This window comes from Scyliorhinus torazame, chromosome 1, assembly GCF_047496885.1.
Source record: "Scyliorhinus torazame isolate Kashiwa2021f chromosome 1, sScyTor2.1, whole genome shotgun sequence".
In the NCBI taxonomy this organism is placed as follows: Eukaryota; Metazoa; Chordata; class Chondrichthyes; order Carcharhiniformes; family Scyliorhinidae; genus Scyliorhinus; species Scyliorhinus torazame.
The window spans coordinates 38,291,420-38,313,538 of NC_092707.1; the positions used below are offsets into that span (position 1 = coordinate 38,291,420).

At 47.7% G+C, this 22,119-nt stretch overlaps 1 protein-coding gene across 1 annotated transcript in view; it reads left to right on the top strand.

Annotated features, from left to right (window-relative positions):
• Positions 1-1,754: 1,754 nt before the first annotated feature.
• Positions 1,755-22,119, top strand: part of LOC140413697 (NACHT, LRR and PYD domains-containing protein 1b allele 2-like) — a 163,859-nt gene continuing 143,494 nt past the window's right edge. Inside the window, exons 1-2 of the mRNA XM_072500926.1 lie at positions 1,755-1,997; positions 4,390-4,408. Coding sequence (XP_072357027.1) covers positions 1,755-1,997; positions 4,390-4,408 — 262 coding nt within the window. The remainder of the gene's footprint in view (positions 1,998-4,389; positions 4,409-22,119) is intronic.

The following is a 22,119-nucleotide window of genomic DNA, read 5'->3' on the forward strand; positions in this document are numbered from 1 at the left end:
TACTCTAAATTTTTTTTTTAAAGAAACAGGTAAAAAAAGATAAAAGCGAAAGACACTGCCGGGAGCCACTTTCCTGCGTCTTTCTCTCCCAGGACATTGCCGTAAGTCAGCTTGCCACAATCTTTTGCCACATTTTATATTTCTGCTTTCAGTCTAATACTACCGTTAACTTCCTTGGTTAACGATGGTTGATTTCTCCATGTTCCTGGAATCCTTCTTCCTCATTGAGATATATCTTTGTTGTGAGTCATAACCTACTTTCATAAACATCTGCATTGCTGACCAACCATCTTTCCTCTAAACTCCTTTCCCAGTCCAGCCAACTCTGCCCTCATTCCTTTTTAATTACCCCCTTTTAAGTGTCGCACAATTGTTTATTACCCAAGTTTCTCACTCTCAAACTGAATGCTAAATTCTACCATGTTATGGTCACTATTTCCCAGGGCATATTTTACTCTGACATTGTTTCCAAAACCTGCTTCCTTACACATTACCAAATCCAAAATAGCCTGATCTCTGGTTTTATCCATAACATATTGTTCTAGGAAACTGTTCCGAATACACTCTATGAATTCTTCCTTATGGCTACCTCTGCCAATTTGATTTTACCCAATTTGCGTGAAGATTAAAGTCACCCATTATTAAACTACTTCCTTTTTTACATTTTCTCAATATCTCCTGATTTATTCCCTGTCCTACAGTCTAAGTACTATTAGGGGGTTGCAGGCGACTTCCACCAATGTCTTCTTCCCCTTGTTGTTTCATACCTCCAATCCAAGATGCAGTCACTATCTTGGACCTCCCATCTAAGGTCATTGAACGTCTTGTGGCCCTGTCGCCAGGCCTTCAGGGCTTGATACTAGTCATTGACGTTGCCGGCCATGGTTTCCTATTCACTTCTGTGGCTTTGCCTTGCGGACCTCCTGACCTTTGACCTTTCACTGCATTGTTTCTATCCTTTAAAAGTTATTTTTCCTTGTATTTACCAATTTTTCATGTTACTTTATAAAAGTTATTTTATAAAAGTAAACTTTTATTTTGTTTCACCTAATTTCAATCCCCAATTATATGTGTTATTTTTGAAATACAGCAGTTAATTTTAAATCACTTCCCTTATCTACCTAGTGTAAATTCACATTCATGCATTACCAATGGTCTGCTGGCTTGGTGATGGAGGAAAATCTGAAAAGGTTATGCTCAATAATTTTATCAAACTTATAGAATCATATAATACCTGCAGTGCAGAAGGAGGCCATTCGGCCCATTGAGTCTGCACCAACCTTCTGAAAGAGCACCCAACCTAGACTCAATTTCCCACCCTATCCGCGTAACCCCACCTCGGGGCAATCTTGCGCAGCTGATTCACCTAACCTACACATTTTTGGACTGTGCGAGAAAATTGGAGCACTCGTAGGAAATCCATGCAAACTGAGGAAGAATGTGACAGTCACCCAAGGTTGGAATCGAATCCGGGCCTCTGGCAACGTGAGGCCATTGTGCCATCGTGTCACCCTTGTATTCACCAATCCAAAGAGGCATGGAAGATCCAGGTTGTATGCAAGCTTGCCTTAGTTCTGGCTCTCATATAAATAAAGAGAAGGACCTGCTGCATTGTGACGTGGGGCCAGGAGGAACAACAGCTTGAGCAACAAGAGACAATGGTGCCTCTAGAATGTTAAGATGCTGATGAAGATGGACAAATGCAACAGTGAGCATTGACCCTACCACGGGTGTATCTCAAGTGGTGCTTATTCATGGAAATGTTGAAAGGCAAAGCTGCAGGAACCTTCACTTGTGTGCAGCATTCCCCCATCTGTTTCACACAGCCATACATGGAAGTCACAGAAGCTCTGTTCATGAAAATGTACAAGAGGGCTGGTATTTGCAGCAATATCTGGTTTCCTGCAAATGCAGCTGCAATTGACTGCACATATGGTCTTGAGAACTCCCTGGCAATATTCTGTCAGATTAAACAATCGAAAACAATTTCACTATTGGTACGTACAGCTAAATTATGATCCCAGAAGGCATTTTTGTGCTTGGAGACAGAGAGCTCAGAGCGCTTTAGTTTTGAGTCACTTGCAGATGCCACAGGTATTGCAGGCTGGCTACTTTGGGACAAGAGACACTTCCAGAAGATGTGGCTGTTGATGCTAGTTCAACATCCACAGAATACTGCTGAGGAGAGATAAAATGCTGCAACCCTTCTGGGTTTGTGCCACATCAGCCATTGACTGCGCCACCACTGCACCGTTGGCCAGTGCCTGGGCAATGCCGCCGATGCCCTCAGCCATGGCCCTTGTGACTGGGCCATGCTGAGGAGCGCCGCTGCAATGTCCAGGTGGTCCTGGCACATGGCTGCCTGTGAGAGGGCAACCCAGTCCTCGGCCAACGCCTGCGCAGAGTTCCCTAGAGCTTGGACATCCTGGCACATGAATGAAACCTTCAACCCCAAGACCTCCACCGCTAATGCCACCCATGAGATGTTGGCCTGGTTAACACGCATGGCCGGCACCATCTTCTGCTGCTGCAGGTGGTGCGATTATTCCAATTGCACCTGCAGGCGTTAGACGTTTCCTGACACCCTCTCATGTCTCTGGCTCTGAGATTGCATCTCCACAATAGATGGGGCCGCCCTTTATAGAATCCTGAAACAAATCCGTATTGCAGCTAGTCCTTGAGGTCAGGCTGCCCTCCGACTTTCCGCCCCCTCAGGGGTTCCTGCATCCACCTGCTGGACCGCAGCAAGTGTGTGGTGCACATCAGATGTTGCCCCAGGAGCCTCTTCGCTAAATTTCCCAACCGATGTGCGTGTCTCTGGGATGGTGGAGGGTGTTGGCAGACAGCTGTGACTGAAAGTCAGTGTCATCCCCGGACCGGTGGTCCGGAGTGTAGCCGGCTCCGGGGCGATGGTTTCCGTCCGTGTCCTCGCTGCTCTCCTGAGGATTGGGTTGTGCTTGGGTTCGGGCGATACCAGAAGGGTCTATGTCATCGCCAGGTGATCCTCCCAAGACACAAGACATGACGCATGATTGGACGTGGGAAGGGCTGATGTGTGGTGGTAGACGGGGCAGCGTAGGTAGTGGTGGTGAAGGGGCAGTTAGGGGTTGTGGGGATGAATGGGGCAGTGCGGGGAGGTGTGTGGTGGTGGGGCAGTGTACCGGGGTGACTGGGGGTGGTGGGAATGTGCGGGAGTGGCGACTCACGTGCCACGGGGAACCGGAAATCAACTCATTACTCACCTGATACCGACCTCTGCACCCCGAGCCTGGTGGTCAAGTCCCGGGTCCACTGTTCTGCTGCGTGAGGGGCCGCAGGTCCAGTGGTTCCCCCTCCGGTTTTCTCCCGTTCCTGGCGGTTGTGCGCTACCTTCTCCTATGGGTGGGGGAGGAGTCAGAAAACGCACAGTATTAGACAGTCGGATACATGCAGCACACGGAGTAGGTAGCTGGTGGTCTTTGGCCAGGGCTCCTGGCCATGGCGGCTGGTATGGGTGCTTGGAGGTGGTGTAAGGTATGTGTTCGGTCGCTGTTCAGTTTGCGGGGGGGGGGGGGGGGGAGGATTATAGGTATGTTGATTGTGGGTTAGTGCCAAGCCCACAGTGCTGCCTCCTCATCCTGGCCGCCCTGAGGAGATTGTGAATTTTCTTGCAGCACTGCTGGCCAGTCCTAGCGGTGTTGCCCATGGTGCTCACAGGCTTTGCCACCTGCACCAATGCCCGGTGCACGGCAGTGGGTGACAATCGCCTCCCCACCGCAGGGTATAGGGTGGCCTGCTTCTACTTCGCTGCGTCTCGTAGGGTCTCAAGTTCAGCATCAGTGCATTGTGGTGCTGCTCGAATTGCTGCCATCATGTTGGCTGGGTTGAGTGTGTGTGTGGGGAGTGGAGTGCTTATATGCAGCTGCAGCTTGTCAGCCTCTCGAGTGCCAATCCCTAATCCAGCAAATCTGACACTATTTTTCATTGCAATCGATTGTTTTCCACGTGGTGGTGGTGCTAGACCCTTAAAAGTTCGTGGGTTGATCTAGGAACAGCTCCAATTTTTCTGTCGTAGAACACCACCGATTCAGTCCCTGCCTCAGCACTTTGTTTCTGGCGTGGAGAATTCTGCCAGAGGTTCAGATGTTTGCACGACCATGGTGGAAGTGTCCAGTACTCACCACAGAGTGTGATGTGGCCTGGATCATCGTTGTCTGTTGTGCCCTGCATGACCTTGTACTGCGAAAGAGAGGTATCTTGGCAGAGGGAGACATGGAGGAGTGAGATATCTCCTTCGATGAGAAGAATGGTGAAGGGGTGAATCTTATTAGGGCCAGGATGTTGCTGAGCCGCATGAAGATTCCTCAGAAAATCTCTGATTTGACAGTTGTGCTCATGTCATTCTAATAGCTACCAGATTGCAAGCAGAGTAAGCTACTGATACATTTATGTAACAGTTTGGTGTCATCTTGTTTGCTGGCTGGAAGCCAGCACCTCTTTGTTTGCAGACATTACTTCCCTCCAATATCCATGATTTATGAGAGATGAATTAAATAGCACTACTTCCCATCTGCCCTCATGTTAATTTGAATACATTAAGCTCTGGTTAAATACAGGCGCTGGTGGTAAGTGGCCATTGTAAAACCTAAACAGCACTCCCAACTCTCACGAACGTAGGAAATTTCAAGTAGAATAATAATTTCACCCATACCCTCACATAGCCAACATGCGTGGCAGCAGTTTGACATCATAACTTGTCAGGGATGCTTTTATGTCACCATGACCCTTGTTTTCAAAGGGGAACGACCAGGCAGGAAATGATTTCATGCAGCAATACATCGATGGGTGAACAGGGAGGAGAAGCATAAGAACGCAGAAGCATAAGAACGCCATCTGTGCCCTTGAGATCACTCCCCAATGCTGATTGATGCGGGATGACTGTGCCCCTGCCCCACCAATCACGCATCATAAACCCATATTATAATATTTGAATCTTGATTTGATTGTATTTCCTCAGGTAATCCATACCTTGAAAAGAATTGAACCAATTTTGTCACTATCATTTTTGCCATAATCTTCCCCAAAGACATTGCCTCAGGAAATATTCATAATTTAAAAAATATACTGATATCCCCTTCTGGTTTTAGGTTGGGGTCTGACACAATTCAGTAAGACCCTGCTGAATTGTTCTTCAAAAGCTGGTATCAGAACAAAGGATGCAGATTCGATTAATGCTTGGGGTTGCTCCTCCACCTGACATTATGACATGTCTTGCAAAATATATTCATATATTCATGCAATCCTGGCCAATAAAAAGGTTTCAGTATTTTAGATTGCATTTTTCTAAACCCTGAGCGACCCGCCATTGGAATTTTAGGAACCACTTGAAAAATTATTTTACAACACCCTAATAGGAGCTGATGAACTACTGCCGAATCCCCATTGGCTGACCTTTGAGGTAGTCTCCATTTCCTCATTAGCACTTTGTATTTTTTTTTAATAAACATTTTATTGAGGTATTTTTGGTATTATAACAACAAAAAAATAAACAATCTCCATGAAACTACAAACACAGTGCAAAAGCCGTCTCCCTTCCTGACAGGTTCCACCTTTATTAATCCCCTACTCTAAGCTAAACTAACCCCCCCCCCCCCCTTCTGCTGACGATTAATTTTCCGCGAAGAAGTCGTGAACGGTTGCCACCTCCAGGCAAACCCTAACGGCAGTGAAAGAGCGCGAGGAGAGCGGTGGGGACACAGTGAAAGAGCGCGAGGAGAGCGGCGGAGACACAGTGAAAGAGCACGAGGAGAGCGGCGGGGGCACAGGATAAAAGAGCACGAGGTGAGCAGCAGGGGCACAGTGAAAGAGCGCGAGGAGAGCAGCGGAGACCTTGATCTAAAAGCAGGTGGGGGAGGGGAGTCAATTCAGGACAGTTTAAAAAGAGCAACTTGTAAACTCACTCCCAGTGAGTTCTCCCAGTGAGCCAGAGAGAAGACAGCCAGAGTGAGACAGCAAAGAGTGAGTTTGGGAATTTGAATCTAGGTTTGAATTGAATTGAATCAGTAAGGCAGCTCCTTTTAAATTTCAGGAGTTTAAATTAATTTAAATTAGTCTAGTATTGTGCAGTGTAGGTTAACAAGGGTTGCCCCACCCACTCACATAACTGGTTGGCAGTTAAGTGCCTGTCACTTAAATCTACCTTGATCTAAAAGCAGGTGGGGGAGGGGAGTCAATTCAGGACAGTTTAAAAAGAGCAACTTGTAAACTCACTCCCAGTGAGCCAGAGAGAAGACAGCCAGAGTGAGACAGCAAAGAGTGAGTTTGGGAATTTGAATCTAGGTGGGAATTGAATTGAATTGAATTGAATCAGTAAGCAGCTCCTTTTAAATTTCAGGAGTTTAAATTAATTTTAAATTAAGCTAGTATTGTGCAGTGTAGGTTAACAAGGGCTGCCCCACCCACTCACAAAACTGGTTGGCAGTTAAGTATCAGTCACTTAAATCTACCCTGATCTAAAAGCAGGTGGGGGAGGGGAGTCAATTCAGGACAGTTTAAAAAGAGCAACTTGTAAACCCACTCCCAGTGAGTTCTCCCAGTGAGCCAGAGAGAAGACAGCCAGAGTGGACAGCAAAGAGTGAGTTTGGGAATTTGAATCTAGGTGGGAATTGAATTGAATCAGTAAGGCAGCTCCTTTTAAATTTCAGGAGTTTAAATTAATTTAAATTAAGCTAGTATTGTGCAGTGTAGGTTAACAAGGGCTGCCCCACCCACTCACATAACTGGTTGGCAGTTAAGTGTCAGTCACTTAAATCTACCTTGATCTAAAAGCAGGTGGGGGAGGGGAGTCAATTCAGGACAGTTTAAAAAGAGCAACTTGTAAACCCACTCCCAGTGAGTTCTCCCAGTGAGCCAGAGAGAAGACAGCCAGAGTGAGACAGCAAAGAGTGAGTTTGGGAATTTGAATCCAGGTGGGAATTGAATTGAATTGAATCAGTAAGGCAGCTCCTTTTAAATTTCAGGAGTTTAAATTAAGCTAGTATTGTGCAGTATAGGTTAACAAGGGCTGCCCCACCCACTCACATAACTGGTTGGCAGTTAAGTGTCAGTCACTTAAATCTACCTTGATCTAAAAGCAGGTGGGGGAGGGGAGTCAATTCAGGACAGTTTAAAAAGAGCAACTTGTAAACTCACTCCCAGTGAGTTCTCCCAGTGAGCCAGTGAAGACACAGCCAGAATGGGACAGCAAAGAGTGAGTTTGGGAATTTGAATCTAGGTGGGAATTCGAAGCTGGGTGGGGAGGAAGTGCTTTTTATCCCTGGTAAGTAGTGTTTCTGTTTTTCTGTTTCTTTTCATTGGTATATTTATTTATTTTTTCTTGTTTTTTTGTTGTTGAAATTGTAGTTGTTGAAGTTAACAGAAGGTTTAAGACATGGCAGGAGATCTCAGACCTGTGTCATGCTCCTCGTGTGCCATATGGGAGCTCAGGGACACGTCCACTGTCCCTGGCTCCTTCACGTGCAAGAAGTGTGTCCAGTTGCAGCTCCTGTTAGACAACTTGACGGCTTTGGAGCTGCAGATGGACTCACTTTGCAGCATCCACGATGCTGAGGACGTCGTGGATAGCACGTTTAGCGAGTTGGTCACACCGCAGGTGAAAGGTACTGACGGAGATAGTAAATGGGTGACCAAAAGACAGAGCAAGAGTAGGAAGGCAGTGCAGGTGTCCTCTGCGGTCATCTCCCTGCAAAACAGATATACTGCATTGGATACTGTTGAGGGAGATGGCTCACCAGGGGAAGGCAGCAGCAGCCAGGTTCATGGCACCGTGGCTGGCTCTGCTGCGCAGCTGGGCAGGAAGAAGAATGGCAGGGCTATAGTGATAGGGGACTCAATTGTAAGGGGAATAGACAGGCGGTTCTGCGGACGCAATCGAGACTCCAGGACGGTATGTTGCCTCCCTGGTGCAAGGGTCAAGGATGTCTCGGAGCGGCTGCAGGACATTCTGGGGGGGGGGGGGGGGGGTGAACAGCCAGCTGTCGTGGTGCACATAGACACCAACTATATAGGTAAAAAACGGGACGAGGTCCTACAAGCTGAATTTAGGGAGCTAGGAGTTAAACTAAAAAGTAGGACCTCAAAGGTAGTAATCTCAGGATTGCTACCAGTGCCACGAGCTAGTCAGAGTAGGAATGTCAGGATAGAGAGGATGAATACGTGGCTCGAGAGATGGTGCAAGAGGGAGGGATTCAAATTCCTGTGACATTGGAACCGGTTCTGGGGAGGTGGGACCAGTACAAACCGGACAGTCTGCACCTGGGCAGGACTGGAACCGATGTCCTAGGGGGGGTGTTTGCTAGAGCTGTTGGGGAGAGTTTATTCTAATGTGGCAGGGGGATGGGAACCGATGCAGGAAGTTGGAAGGTAGTAAAACAGGGACAGAAATAAAAGGCAGTAAGGGGGAAAGTGTAAGGCAGAGAAGCCATAGTCAAAAATTAAAAAGGGCGACAGTACAAGGTACAGTGACTGAGGGGAGCTCAGTGAATAGGACCAGGAATGCTAAAAGAAATAAAACGGGAAGTGAAAACATTAATGGTAAGCAACGTGGCAGGTTGTTACATGAAGCTATGGGTTCGACGACAAGGAAAATTAGGAGAAAGGTTAAGAGGAAATATAACTTAGGAGAGGTTACTGATCGAGGTGTTAAGATTCAGAACAGAGGTAAAAAAAGCCAACATAAGTGTACTTTACCTGAATGCTCATAGTATTCGGAATAAGGTAAATGAGTTGATGGCGCAAATCATCGTGAATGACTATGATTTAGTGGCCATTACTGAAACATGATGAAAGGATGGTCATGACTGGGAGTTAAATATCCGAGGGTATCAAACTTTTCGGAAGGACAGAGTGGATGGTAAGGGAGGTGCGATCACAATATGGTGGAATTTAAAATACAGATGGAGGGTGAGAAGGTAAAATCAAGCACTCGTGTTTTGTGCTTAAACAAAGGAGATTACAATGGGATGAGAGAAGAACTGGCTAAGGTAGACTGGGAGCAAAGACTTTATAGTGAAACAGTTGAGGGACAGTGGAGAACCTTCCAAGTGATTTTTCACAGTGCTCAGCAAAGGTTTGTACCAACAAAAAGGAAGGACGGTAGAAAGAGGGAAAATCGACCGTGGATATCTAAGGAAATAAGGGAGAGTATCAAATTGAAGGAAAAAGCATACAAAGTAGCAAAAATTAGTGGGAGGCTAGAGGACTGGGAAATCTTTAGGGGGCAACAGAAAGCTACTAAAAAAGCTATAAAGAAGAGTAAGATAGATTATGAGAGTAAATTTGCTCAGAGTATAAAAACAGATAGTAAAAGTTTCTACAAACATATAAAACAAAAAAGAGTGGCTGAAGTAAATATTGGTCCTTTAGAGGATGAGAAGGGAGATTTAATAATAGGAGATGAGGAAATGGCTGAGGAACTGAACAGGTTTTTTGGGTCGGTCTTCACAGTGGAAGACACAAATAACATGCCAGTGACTGATGGAAATGAGGCTATGACAGGTGAGGACCTTGAGAGGATTGTTACCACCAAGGAGGTAGTGATGGGCAAGCTAATGGGCTAAAGGTAGACAAGTCTCCTGGACCTGATGGAATGCATCCCAGAGTGCTAAAAGAGATGGCTAGGGAAATTGCAAATGCACTAGTGATAATTTACCAAAATTCACTAGACTCTGGGGTGGTCCCGGCGGATTGGAAATTAGCAAACGTGACACCACTGTTTAAAAAAGGAGGTAGGCAGAAAGCCGGTAATTATAGGCCAGTGAGCTTAACTTCGGTAGTAGGGAAGATGCTGGAATCTATCATCAAGGAAGAAATAGCGAGGCATCTGGATGGAAATTGTCCCATTGGGCAGACGCAGCATGGGTTCATAAAGGGCAGGTCGTGCCTAACTAATTTAGTGGAATTTTTTGAGGACATTAACAGTGCGGTAGATAACGAGGAGTCAATGGATGTGGTATATCTGGATTTCCAGAAAGCTTTTGACAAGGTGCCACACAAAAGGTTGTTGCATAAGATAAAGATGCATGGCATTAAGGGGAAAGTAGTAGCATGGATAGAAAGTAGTAGCATGGTTAATTAATAGAACGCAAAGAGTGGGGATTAATGGGTGTTTCTCTGGTTGGCAATCAGTAGCTAGTGGTGTCCCTCAGGGATCAGTGTTGGGCCCACAACTGTTCACAATTTACATAGATGATTTGGAGTTGGGGACCAAGGGCAATGTGTCCAAGTTTGCAGACGACACTAAGATAAGTGGTAAAGCAAAAAGTGCAGAGGATACTGGAAGTCTGCAGAGGGATTTGGATAGGCTAAGTGAATGGGCTATGGTCTGGCAGATGGAATACAATGTTGACAAATGTGAGGTTATCCATTTTGGTAGGAATAACAGCAAAAGGGATTATTATTTAAATGATAAAATATTAAAACATGCTGTTGTGCAGAGAGACCTGGGTGTGCTAGTGCATGAGTCGCAGAAAGTTGGTTTTCAGGTGCAACAGGTGATTAAGAAGGCAAATGGAATGTTGTCCTTCATTGCTAGAGGGATGGAGTTTAAGACTAGGGAGGTTCTGCTGCAATTGTATAAGGTGTTAGTGAGGCCACACCTGGAGTATTGTGTTCAGTTTTGGTCTCCTTACTTGAGAAAGGACGTACTGGCACTGGAGGGTGTGCAGAGGTGATTCACTAGGTTAATCCCAGAGCTGAAGGGTTTGGATTACGAGGAGAGGTTGAGTAGACTGGGAGTGTACTCGTTGGAATTTAGAAGGATGAGGGGGGATCTTATAGAAACATATAAGATTATGAAGGGAATAGATAGGATAGATGCGGGCAGGTTGTTTCCACTGGCGGGTGAAAGCAGAACTAGGGGGCATAGCCTCAAAATAAGGGGAAGTAAATTTAGGACTGAGTTTAGGAGGAACTACTTCACCCAAAGGGTTGTGAATCTATGGAATTCCTTGCCCAGTGAAGCAGTAGAGGCTCCTTCATTAAATGTTTTTAAGATAAAGATAGATAGTTTTTTGAAGAATAAAGGGATTAAAGGTTATGGTGTTCGGGCCGGAAAGTGGAGCTGAGTCCACAAAAGATCAGCCATGATCTCATTGAATGGTGGAGCAGGCTCGAGGTGCCAGATGGCCTACTCCTGCTCCTAGTTCTTATGTTATGATAAAAGAGCACGAGGAGAGCGGCGGGGACACTGAAAGAGCGAGTGGCGTGCGGTGGGGACACAGTGAAAGAGTGCGAGGAGAAAGGCGGGGACACAGTGAAAGAGCGCAAGGAGAGCAGGGGAACACAGGATAAAAGAGCGCGAGGAGAGTGGTGATGACCCAGGATAAAAGAGCGCGAGGAGAGCGGCGGGGACACAGCTGCAGGAGAAGCGGACTTCAGATTTTTGGTGGGGGCAGTGGCCCAGGGGTCTGTCGGGAAGGGAAGCTTACCTCTTTAAAATCTTTAAAAACTTACCTTGAAGAATGACATCACAGCAAAGCAGTGACTTGATTGGCTGGTAAGGCAAGTGCTCCAATTAGCAGTTGCTGGGCGAAATTTAACTCTTCGTGTGTTAGTAAGTATTGTGATTGGTAAGTAAAATCTATATTCTTTTCACTTAATCATTATTTGATATATTTGTAATCAGTTAAGGTAAAATGTAAAAATGGCAGGCGATCCCAGACCCGTGTTATGCTCCTCGTGCTCAATGTGGGAGTTCAGGGAGACGGCCGATGCACCTGACTCCTTCATGTGCGGGAAGTGTGTCCAGATGCAGCTCCTGTTAGAGCGCATAACGGCTATGGAGCTGCGGATGGACTCACTTTGGAGCATCCGTGATGCTGAGGATGTCGTGGATAGCACGTTTAGTGAGTTGGTCACTCCGCAGATTAGGATTGGTGAGGGAGATAGGGAATAGGTGACCAAAATGCAGAGAAAGAGCTGGAAGGCAGTGCAGGTGTCCCCTGCGGCCATCTCCCTCCAAAACAGGTATACCTTTTTGGATACTGTTGGTGGAGATGTCTCACCAGTGGAAGGCAGTAGTAGCCAGGCTCATGGCATCGTGGTTGGCTCTGCTGCACAGAAGGGCAGGAAAAAGACTGGCAGGGCTATAATCATAGGGGATTCAATCGTAAGGAGAGTAGCCAGGCGTTTCTGTGGTCGAAAACGAGACTCCCGAATGGTATGTTGCCTCCCAGGTGCACGGGTCAGGGATGTCTCAGATCGGCTGCAGGACATACTGAAGGGGAGGGTGAACAGCCAGTTGTCGTGGTGCATATCGGCACCAACAATATAGGTAAAAAACGGGATGAGGTCCTACAATCAGAATTTAGGGAGTTAGGAGATAAGTTAAAAAGTCGGACCTCAAAGGTAGTAATCTCAGGATTGATACCAGTGCTACGAGACAGTCAGAGTAGAAATTCAAGAATAGTCAGAATGAATACATGGCGTGAGAGATGGTGCAGGAGGGAGGGGTTCAGATTTTTGGGACATTGGAACCGGTTCTGGGGGTGGTGGGACCATTACAAATCGGATGGTCTACACCTGGGCAGGACTGGAACCAATGTTGAAGGGGGTTCTTTTGCTAACACTGTTGGGGAGGTTTTAAACTAATGTGGCAGGGGAATGGGAACCAGATTAGGAAGTTAGAGGTCAGTCAAGAGGCAGCAACTAAAGCCAGTAAGATACTAGATAATAAACTCAATGCGACTAAGGGGAAGAGTAGACAGGGAAGAGATGATGAACGCAAAGGGACAGGTGGTCTGAGGTGCATTTGTATCAATGTGAGAAGTATAGCAGGTAAGGCAGATGAATTTAGGGCTTGGATTAATATCTGAGAATATGATGTTATTGGTATTAGTGAGACTTGGTTGAGGGAAGGGCAAGACTGGCAACTAAATATCCCAGGGTATAGATGCTTCAGGAGGGATAGAGAGGGAGGTAAATGGGTTGGAGGAGTGGTATTACTGGTCAAAGATGATATCACAGCTGTGATTAAGGAGGGCACGATGGAGGATTTCAGCACTGAGGCACTATGCGTAGAGCTAAGAAATAGGAAGGGTGCAGTAACATTGTTGGGACTTTACTACAGGCCTCCCAAAAGCGAGCGTGAAGTAGAGGTACAAATATGTAGACAGATTATAGAAAAATGTAGGAGCAATAGGGTGGTCGTGATGGGAGATTTTGACTTCCCCAACATTGAATGGGACTCACACAGTGTTGGAGGCGTAGATGGAGCAGAATTTGTAAGGAGCATCCAGGAGAGGTTTTTTTAGAGCAGTATGTAAATAGTCCAACTCGGGAAGGGGCCATACTGGACCTGGTATTGGGGAATGATCCCGGCCAGATGGTTGAAGTTTCAGTCGGTAATTACTTTGGGAATAGCGATCACAATTCCGTAAGTTTTAGAATACTCATGGACAAAGACGAGAGTGGTTCTAAAGGAAGAGTGCTGAATTCGGGAATGGCAAGTATAACAAAATTCGGCAGGAGCTAGGGAATGTGGATTGGGAGCAGCTGTTTAAGGGTAAATCCACATTTGAAATGTGGGAGTCTTTTAAGGAAAGGTTGATTAGAGTGCAGGACAGACATGTCCCTGTGAAAATGAGGGATAGAAATGGCAAGATTAGGGAACCATGGATGACAGGTGGAATTGTGAGACTAGCTAAGATGAAAAAGTAAGCATACATAAGATCTAGGCGACTTAAAACTGATGAAGCTTTGGAGGAATATCGAGAAAGTAGGACAAATCTCAAACGCACAATAAAGAGGGCTAAAAGGGGTCATGAAATATCTTTGGCGACCAGGGTTAAGGAAAATCCCAAAGCCTTTTATTCGTATATAAGGAGCAATAGGTAACTAGAGAAAGGATTGGCCCACTGAAAGACAAAAGAGTCTTATGCATGGTGTCAGAGGAAATGGGTGAGATTCTTAATGAGTATTTTGCATCGGTATTCACCAAGGAGAGGGACATGACGGATGTTGAGGCTAGGGATGGATGTTTAAATATTAAGGTGGACAAGTCCCCAGGTCCGGATGGGATCTATCCCAGGTTACTGAGGGAAGCGAGGAACGAAATAGCTGGGTCCTTAACAGATATCTTTGCAGCATCGTTGAGCACGGGTAAGGTCCCTGAGGACTGGAGAATTGCTAATGTTGTCCCTTTGTTTCAGAAGGTTAGCAGGGATAATCCAGGGAATTATAGACCTATGAGCTTGACGTCATTGGTAGGCAAACTGTTGGAGAAGATACTGAGGGATAGGATCTATTCACATTTGGAAGAAAATAGACTTAACAGTAATAGGCAGCATGGTTTTGTGCAGGGAAGGTCATGTCTTACAAACCTAATAGAATTCTTTGAGGAAGTGACGATGTTAATTGATGAGGAAAGGGCTGTAGATGTCATATACATGGACTTCAGTAAGGCGTTTGATAAAGTTTCCCATGACAGGTTGATGGAAAATGTGAAGTTGTATGGGGTTCAGGGTGTACTAGCTAGATGGATAAAGAACTGGCTGGGCAACAGGAGACAGAGAGTAGTGGTGGAAGGGAGTGTCTCAAAATGGAGAAAGGTGACTAGTGGTGTTCCACAATTCAAAAGCGGACTACACGGTCAAGGGAAGAGTCCTGCAGAAAATTGATATACAGAGAGATCTGGGAGTTCAGGTCCATTGTACCTTGAAGGTGACAACGCAGGTCAATAGAGTGGTCAAGAAGGCATTCAGCATGCTTGCCTTCATCGGACGGTCATGTTACAGTTGTCTCGGACTTTGGTTAGCCCACATTTGGAATACTGCGTGCTGTTCTGGTCGCCACATTACCAGAAGGATGTGGATGCTTTAGAGAGGGTGCAGCGGAGGTTCACCAGGATGTTGCCTGCTATGGAGGGTGCTAGCTTTGAAGAAAGGTTGAGTAGATTAGGATTGTTTTCGTTGGAAAGACGGAGGTTGAGTGGGGACCTGATTGAGGTCTTCAAAATTATGAGAGGTATGGACAGGGTGGATAGCAACAAGCTTTTTCCAAGAATGGGGGTGTCAATTACAAGGGGTCACGATTTCAAGGTGAGAGGGGGAAAGTTTAAGGGAGATGTGCGTGGAAAGTTTTTTACGCAGAGGGTGGTGGGTGCCTGGAATGCTTTGCCAGCGGAGGTGGTAGAGGCGGGCACGATAGCATCATTCAAGATGCAACTAGATATATGAACGGGCGGTGAACAGAGGGAAGTAGATCCTTGGAACATAGGCGACAGGTTTAGATAAAAGATCTGGATCGGCGCAGGGTTGGAGGGCCGAAGGGCCTGTTCCTGTGCTGTAATTTTCTTTGTTCTTAGTTCTTTGTTCTTACAGTGACCCTCTCAAGGCGAACTTGATTTTCTCCAAACAGAGAAAGCTAGCCATGTCCGATAGCCAAGTCTCCGACTTCGGGGCCTTTGAGTCCCTATAAGCTAATAGTATCCGTCTCTGGGCTACCTGGGAAGCAAAGGCTAGAACGTCTGTCTCTTTCTCCTCCTTGATTCCCGGGTCTTCCGACACCCCGAAAATCACCACCTCTGGACTCGTGCCACCCTTGTTTTTAACACCGTGGACATGACATCTGCAAACCCCTGCCAAAATCCCCTGAGCTTCGGACATGTCCAGAACATGTGGACATGGTTCGCTGGTCCTCCCGCACATTTTGCACACCTGTCTTCCACCCCAAAGATTCTGCTCATCCGGGCCCCTGTCAAGTGAGCCCGATGAATGACCTTGAATTGTATCAGGCTGAGCCTGGCACATGTTGCGGACGCGTTGACTCTACTCAATGCGTCCGCCCATAGACCATCCTCTATCTCTCCTCCCAGCTCCTCCTCCCACTTGCACTTCAGCTCCTCGGTCTGCATCTCCTCTGACCCCATAAGTTCCTTGTAAATGTCAGACGCTCCCTTCTCCTACCCACCCTCTGGAAACTACCGTGTCCTGAATCTCCCTTGGCGGTAGGAGCGGGAAGGTTGACTCCTGTTTACGTAGGAAGTCCCGCACCTGCAGATACCTGAATTTGTTTCCCCTCGCCAACCCGAACTTCTCCTCCAGCGCCCTCATACTCGGAAAGCTCCCCTCTATAAACATATTCCCCATCCTCTCAATCCCTGCTCTCCGCCATATCCGGTATCCCCATCCATACTTCCCGGGGCAAACCGGTGATTATTACAGATTGTGGACCAGACCGATGCTCCCTCTGCTCCCACATGTCTCCTCCATTGCCCCCAGACTCTCAGGGCCGCCGCCACCACGGGGCTGGTGGAGTATCGTGCTGGTGGGAATGGCAGAGGCGCAGTTACCAACGCCCCCAGACTGGTGCCATTGCATGAAGCCGCCTCCATACGCTCCCATGCCGGCCCCTCCCCCACCACCCACTTCCTGATCATGGCGATATTCTCCGTCAGTAATAGTTACAAAAATTTGGCAGTGCCAGCCCACCCTCTCCCCGACTCCGCTCAAGCATTACCTTCCTTACTCGCGGGGTCTTGCCCACCCAAACAAAGCCAGTGATCACTTTGTTGACCCGTTTAAAAAAGGACTGCGGAATAAAGATGGGGAGTCACTGAAATACAAACAGGAATCTCGGGAGGACCGTTATCTCCACCGTCTGCACCCTCCCAGCCAGTGACAACAGAAGCGCGTCCCACCTCCAAAAATCGTCCTTCATTTGGTCTACCAACCGGGCCAGATTTAATTTATGCAGCTGGTCCCATTCCCACGCCATTTGAGTGCCTTGGTACCTAAAGCTTCCCCCGATTAGTCTAAATGGCAGCTCTCCCATTCGCCTCACCAGCCCCTTGAGGCTCTCAGAGCAATTGCCAACGGCTCTATAGCTAGCGCACACAACAGTGGGGAGAGGGGGCATCCCTGTCTCGTCCACCGGTGCAGTCTAAAATAGCCCGATGTTGTCCTGTCCGTCCGTACGCGTGCCACAGGAGCCTGATACAGCAACCTGACCCAGTCAATAAAGCCCTGCCCAAATCCGAACCGTCCCAGTACCTCCCACACATAATCCCATTCTACCCGATTAAAAGCCTTTTCTACATCCATTGCGATCACTACCTCCACCTCCCTACCTTCCGGGGGCATCATGATCACATTTAACAACCTTCTTCCATTGGCCACCAACTGCCTACCCTTAACAAACCCCGTCTCGTCCTCCCCAATGTCCAGAACATAATCCTCAATCCTGGAGGACAAAATGTTGGCCAACAATATCGCTTCCACATTCAACAGGGATATCGGCCTGTAGGACCCACACAGCTCCGGGTTCTTGTCCAGCTTCAGAATCAGCGAAATCGTGGCCTGTGACATCGACGGGAGCAGCACCCCTCTTTCCCGTGCCTCATTGAACATCTTCATCAACACCGGCCCCAATATCCCAGAGAACTTTTTATAAAACTCCACTGGGTACCCATCCGGCCCCGGGGCTTTACCCGACTGCATGGCCTTCAGACCCTCCACCATCTCTCCCAACCCGATCGGAGTCCGCCGTCCTTCTACCAGCTCCCCGTCCACCTTAGGGAAATTCAGCCCCTCCAAGAAGTGCCTCACCCTCTCCGGCCACACAGGGGGTTCTGACCTATACAGCCTGCTGTAGAAATCCCGAAATGCCTTATTCACCCCTGCTGAATCTCCAACCAGGTTCCCATCTCCGTCATTTACTTTCCCTATCTCCCTGGCTGCCTCCCTCTTTCTAAGCTGCTGTGCAAGCTTCCTGCTGGCCTTCTCTCATAGATCGCTCCCCCCCCTCGCCTTTCTCAGCTGCTCCACCACCCTCCCTGTGGTTGACAAGCCAAACTCTGCCTGTAGCCTCCGCCGTTCCCTTAAAAGCCCTGCCTCTGCGGTCTCCGCATACCTCCTATCGATCTGCTGTATCTCCTTCACCAGTCGGTCCATCTCTGCCCTGTCCACTTTCTCCCTATGGGCCCGTATCGAGATCAGCTCCCCTCTGACCACCGCCTTCAGTGCTTCTCAGACCACCGCTGCTGAAATTTCCCTCGTGTCGTTGACCTGCAGGTAGTTCTGAATACATTTCCTCAGCCGCTCACACACCCCTTCGTCAGCCAAAAGTCCCACATCTAACCTCCAGTGCGGGCACTGGTTACTGTCTTTACTAACCTGCAGGTGAATCCAATGCGGAGCATGGTCTGAGATTGTGATCGCCGAGTACCCCGTGTCCACCACCCCTGCCAGTAAGGCCCTGCTCAAAATGAAGAAATCAATCCGGGAGTAAACTTTATGCACGTGTGAGTAGAAGGAGAACTCCTTCACCCTCGGCTGCCCAAATCTCCATGGATCCACCCCCGCATCTGCTCCATGAACCCTTTTAGTTCCTTTGCCATTGCTGGCACCCTGTCCGTTTTCGAGCTTGACTGGTCCATGCCAGGGTCAATAACTGTGTTGAAGTCCCCTTCCATGACCAACCTGTGCGAGTCCAGGTCCGGTATCTTCCCCAGCATCCTCTTTATAAACTCCACATCATCCCAATTTGGCGCATACACATTTACTAATACCACCTGCACCCCTTCCAGTTTCCCACCGCCCTCCCACATCTGAGACTTCTGCCCGCCTCAAACACCACCCACTTATTGATCAGGATCGTGACCCCTCTTGTCTTTGAGTCTGGTCCCGAGTGAAAGACCTGACTGACCCAGCCTTTCCTCAATCTAACCTGGTCAGTTACTCTAAGGTGCATCTCCTGCAACATTACCACGTCCGCCTTCAGCTTAGAAAGAGGGAGGCAGCCAGGGAGATAGGGAGAGTAAATGACGGAGATGGGAACCTGGTTGGAGATTCAGCAGGGTGAACAAACATGCCCTTTTGTCCGGCCCATTTCACCCTCGAACATTCCAGGTGATCAGCCTAGTTGGGGGGCTCATTGCCCCCCCCCCCCCCCTTCGCTGATCAGCCATCCACTTTTTGGGGCCTGCCTCTCGCCCATGGTCCGCGCCTCCACCGGTCCACCCCCAGGCAGCCTTCGCCCCCAACCTCCTCTCTGTCCCTTAGCCCAAGTCCCTCCCTCGTCAGCACAATATTTACCCCCCCCCAGTGACAACACTCTGTAAACCAACCCCTTTAATAAACCGAACAGATGCACACCCACCCACTGCGCTTCCGTGAGCCAACCCGCCCAGCTAGCTTGGTGGTCCCCATCCCTGGCGCCGGATAGTCTCCCACCTATTGTTCCCTCCTCACCCTCTCCCCTGCTCATACAAACATATCCAACATCAAACAATCCCCACACAATTACCCGCCAGAAAAACACCAAGATCTAAACAAGCACACCTCCATTCCCCAACAGTGCAAATGAAAACCTTAACTCACTCAGCTCTACCGCTGGTCCCAAATCAATGCAAAAGATATAACAAACAGCTTCAATATAACGAAAAACGAGAAACTTTTTTTAAAAGAACAGAAAAACAAACCAAAAAAACATGAACGTTGCAGCAAAGTTCAAAAGTTCTCAGTCCACCAACAGTCCTTTCCTTTTCGCGAAGTCCAGCGCATCCTCAGGCGACTCTAAATAAAAGTGCTGTCCTCATGCGTGACCAAGAGACGGGCCGGATCCAACAGTCCGAACTTCACCTTTTTCTTAAAAAGGATCGACCTAATCTAGTTGAAGCCTGCTCTTCTGGCCACCTCCACACTCAGGTCTTGGTAAACCCTCAGGATACTGTTGTCCCACTTACAGCTCCGTGTCTGCTTGGCCCATTGTAGAATGCACTCCTTATCCAAGTACCTGTGGAATCTCACCACCAATTTTGTCACCGTTTAGAAAATAGCCCATGCCTCTATTCTTTTTTCCAAAGTGCAAGACCTCGCACTTGCCCACGTTGAATTTCATCAACCATTTCTTGGACCACTCTCCTAAACTGTCTAAATCTTTCTGCAGCCTCCCCACCTCCTCCATACTACTTGCCCCTCCACCTATCTTTGTATCATCGGCAAACTTAGCCAGAATGCCCCCAGTCCCGTCATCTAGATCGTTAATATATAAAGAGAACAGCTGTGGCCCCAACACTGAACCCTGCGGGACACCACTCGTCACCGGTTCCCATTCCGAAAAAGAACCTTTTATCCCAACTCTCTGCCTTCTGCCTGACAGCCAATCGTCAATCCATGTTAGTACCTTGCCTCGAATACCATCGGCCCTTATTTTACTCAGCAGTCTCCCGTGAGGCACCTTATCAAAGGCCTTTTGGAAGTCAAGATAGATAACATCCATTGGCTCTCCTTGGTCTAACCTATTTGTTATCTCTTCAAAGAACTCTAACAGGTTTGTCAGGCACGACCTCCCCTTACTAAATCCATGCTGACTTGTCCCAATCTGACCCTGCACTTCCATGAATTTAGAAATCTCATCCTTAACAATGGATTCTAGAATCTTGCCAACAACCGAGGTTAGGCTAATTGGCCTATAATTTTCCATCTTTTTCCTTGTTCCCTTCTTGAACAGGGGGGTTACAACAGCGATTTTCCAATCCTCTGGGACTTTCCCTGACTCCAGTGACTTTTGAAAGATCATAACTAACGCCTCCACTATTTCTTCAGCTATCTCCTTTAGAACTCTAGGATGTAGTCCATCTGGGCCCGGAGATTTATCAATTTTTAGACCTCTTAGTTTCTCTAGCACTTTCTCCTTTGTGATGGCTACCATATTGAACTCTGCCCCCTGACTCTCCGGAGCCCAACGATCTCAAGTACTGCCAGCGGGACCTATTCTCTAGGTCCTCCACCTTCTCCAGGAGCTTCTTCTGCCGGTCTCTCATAATCCCCACCTCCAACTCCACCGCAGTTTAATGTTCCTCCTGCTCAGCCAGCGCCTTCTGGATCGCCTGACCTTGTGCGTCCAATCTAAGCTCCAGCTGCTCAATTGATTCTTTTATCGGGTCCAAGCTGTCCCGCTTCTGCTTTGCAAAGCCTCTCTGAATAACTTGGATCAACTGCTCCATTGACCGCTGGGCTGACAAACCAGAGGTCCAGTCCTCTGCCATGCTGTCTCCTGCTACACTTCAGCCTAAGCCTCCTCTGTCTTTCTGTTTCTGCCTTTACGAGCACTTCTCGTCCTTCTCTCCATGCACCGATGTGGGAATTCAGTACACAATTGACTCTGTCATCAGTTTTGCAATTCAAGTCCAGTAGAAAATCAGGGAAAAGGTCCAAAAGTCCGACAAGAGTGGGAGCCACCAAATGTACGACTTGCTCCTTCATAGCCGCCACAGGAAGTGAGCACTTCGTATTTTAAACAATAACATTCAAGTTTTAATTCTGATTTAGTCGCTGAATAGGCTGTTTGATACAGCCTGTGCATTTCTTCTCACCAAGAGGTCCAAATTTGTCAGCCTAATTTTCTTTACCTTCCTCTTCTTTACTTAAGTTTTCAAAAATAGTGTGAGATAACTGAATTTTTCCATCTTTTCCCTTTTGTATCACTTCTCCCTCTTCCTGGCTAATTTTAAGGGTTTGAGATCTAGTCATGACAGTCAGAAAACAATCCAGGATGTTTTCCTGTAGCATCTCAGTTCCACTGGCTGTTCCAACACTCTCGCTGAGGCCAATATTTTTGAGATAGCCTGGGCATTCCCCAAGAGAAAATCAATTCCTTCTATGGTGATTTGATGCACTATTCCAACTCCAGCAGTCCTCTTGGTATCAGAGACCTTCAGCAGGATTCTCTGTTTCTGAGACTAACTGTTGACACCAAGCACAATCCATGGATATTCACCACAGCAAAACTGGCACCACACCTGGACCGATTCTGCTACTGTTAAGGGGCTAGCACCGGCGCCACATGGAACACAATCGATTATAATGAGAAAAGATGCTGGATTCGCTGGTTTCGTGATTGACACTCAGGAGGCTGACAAGCTGCAGCTGCATATACACTTCTCTCCCCAAACACACCATCCCAACCAACAAGATGACAGTAAGACGTGCAGCCCCATGTTTTTCAGATGCAGAGCTGGAAACCCTCCTGGACGCCATGGAGGACAGGATGGTGAAACTGTACCCCAGACCGGGAAATAGGCTGCTAGCCGCCACTGTTCGTCGTGGCTGGGCAGAGACGGTCAGCACCATGGGCAACGTA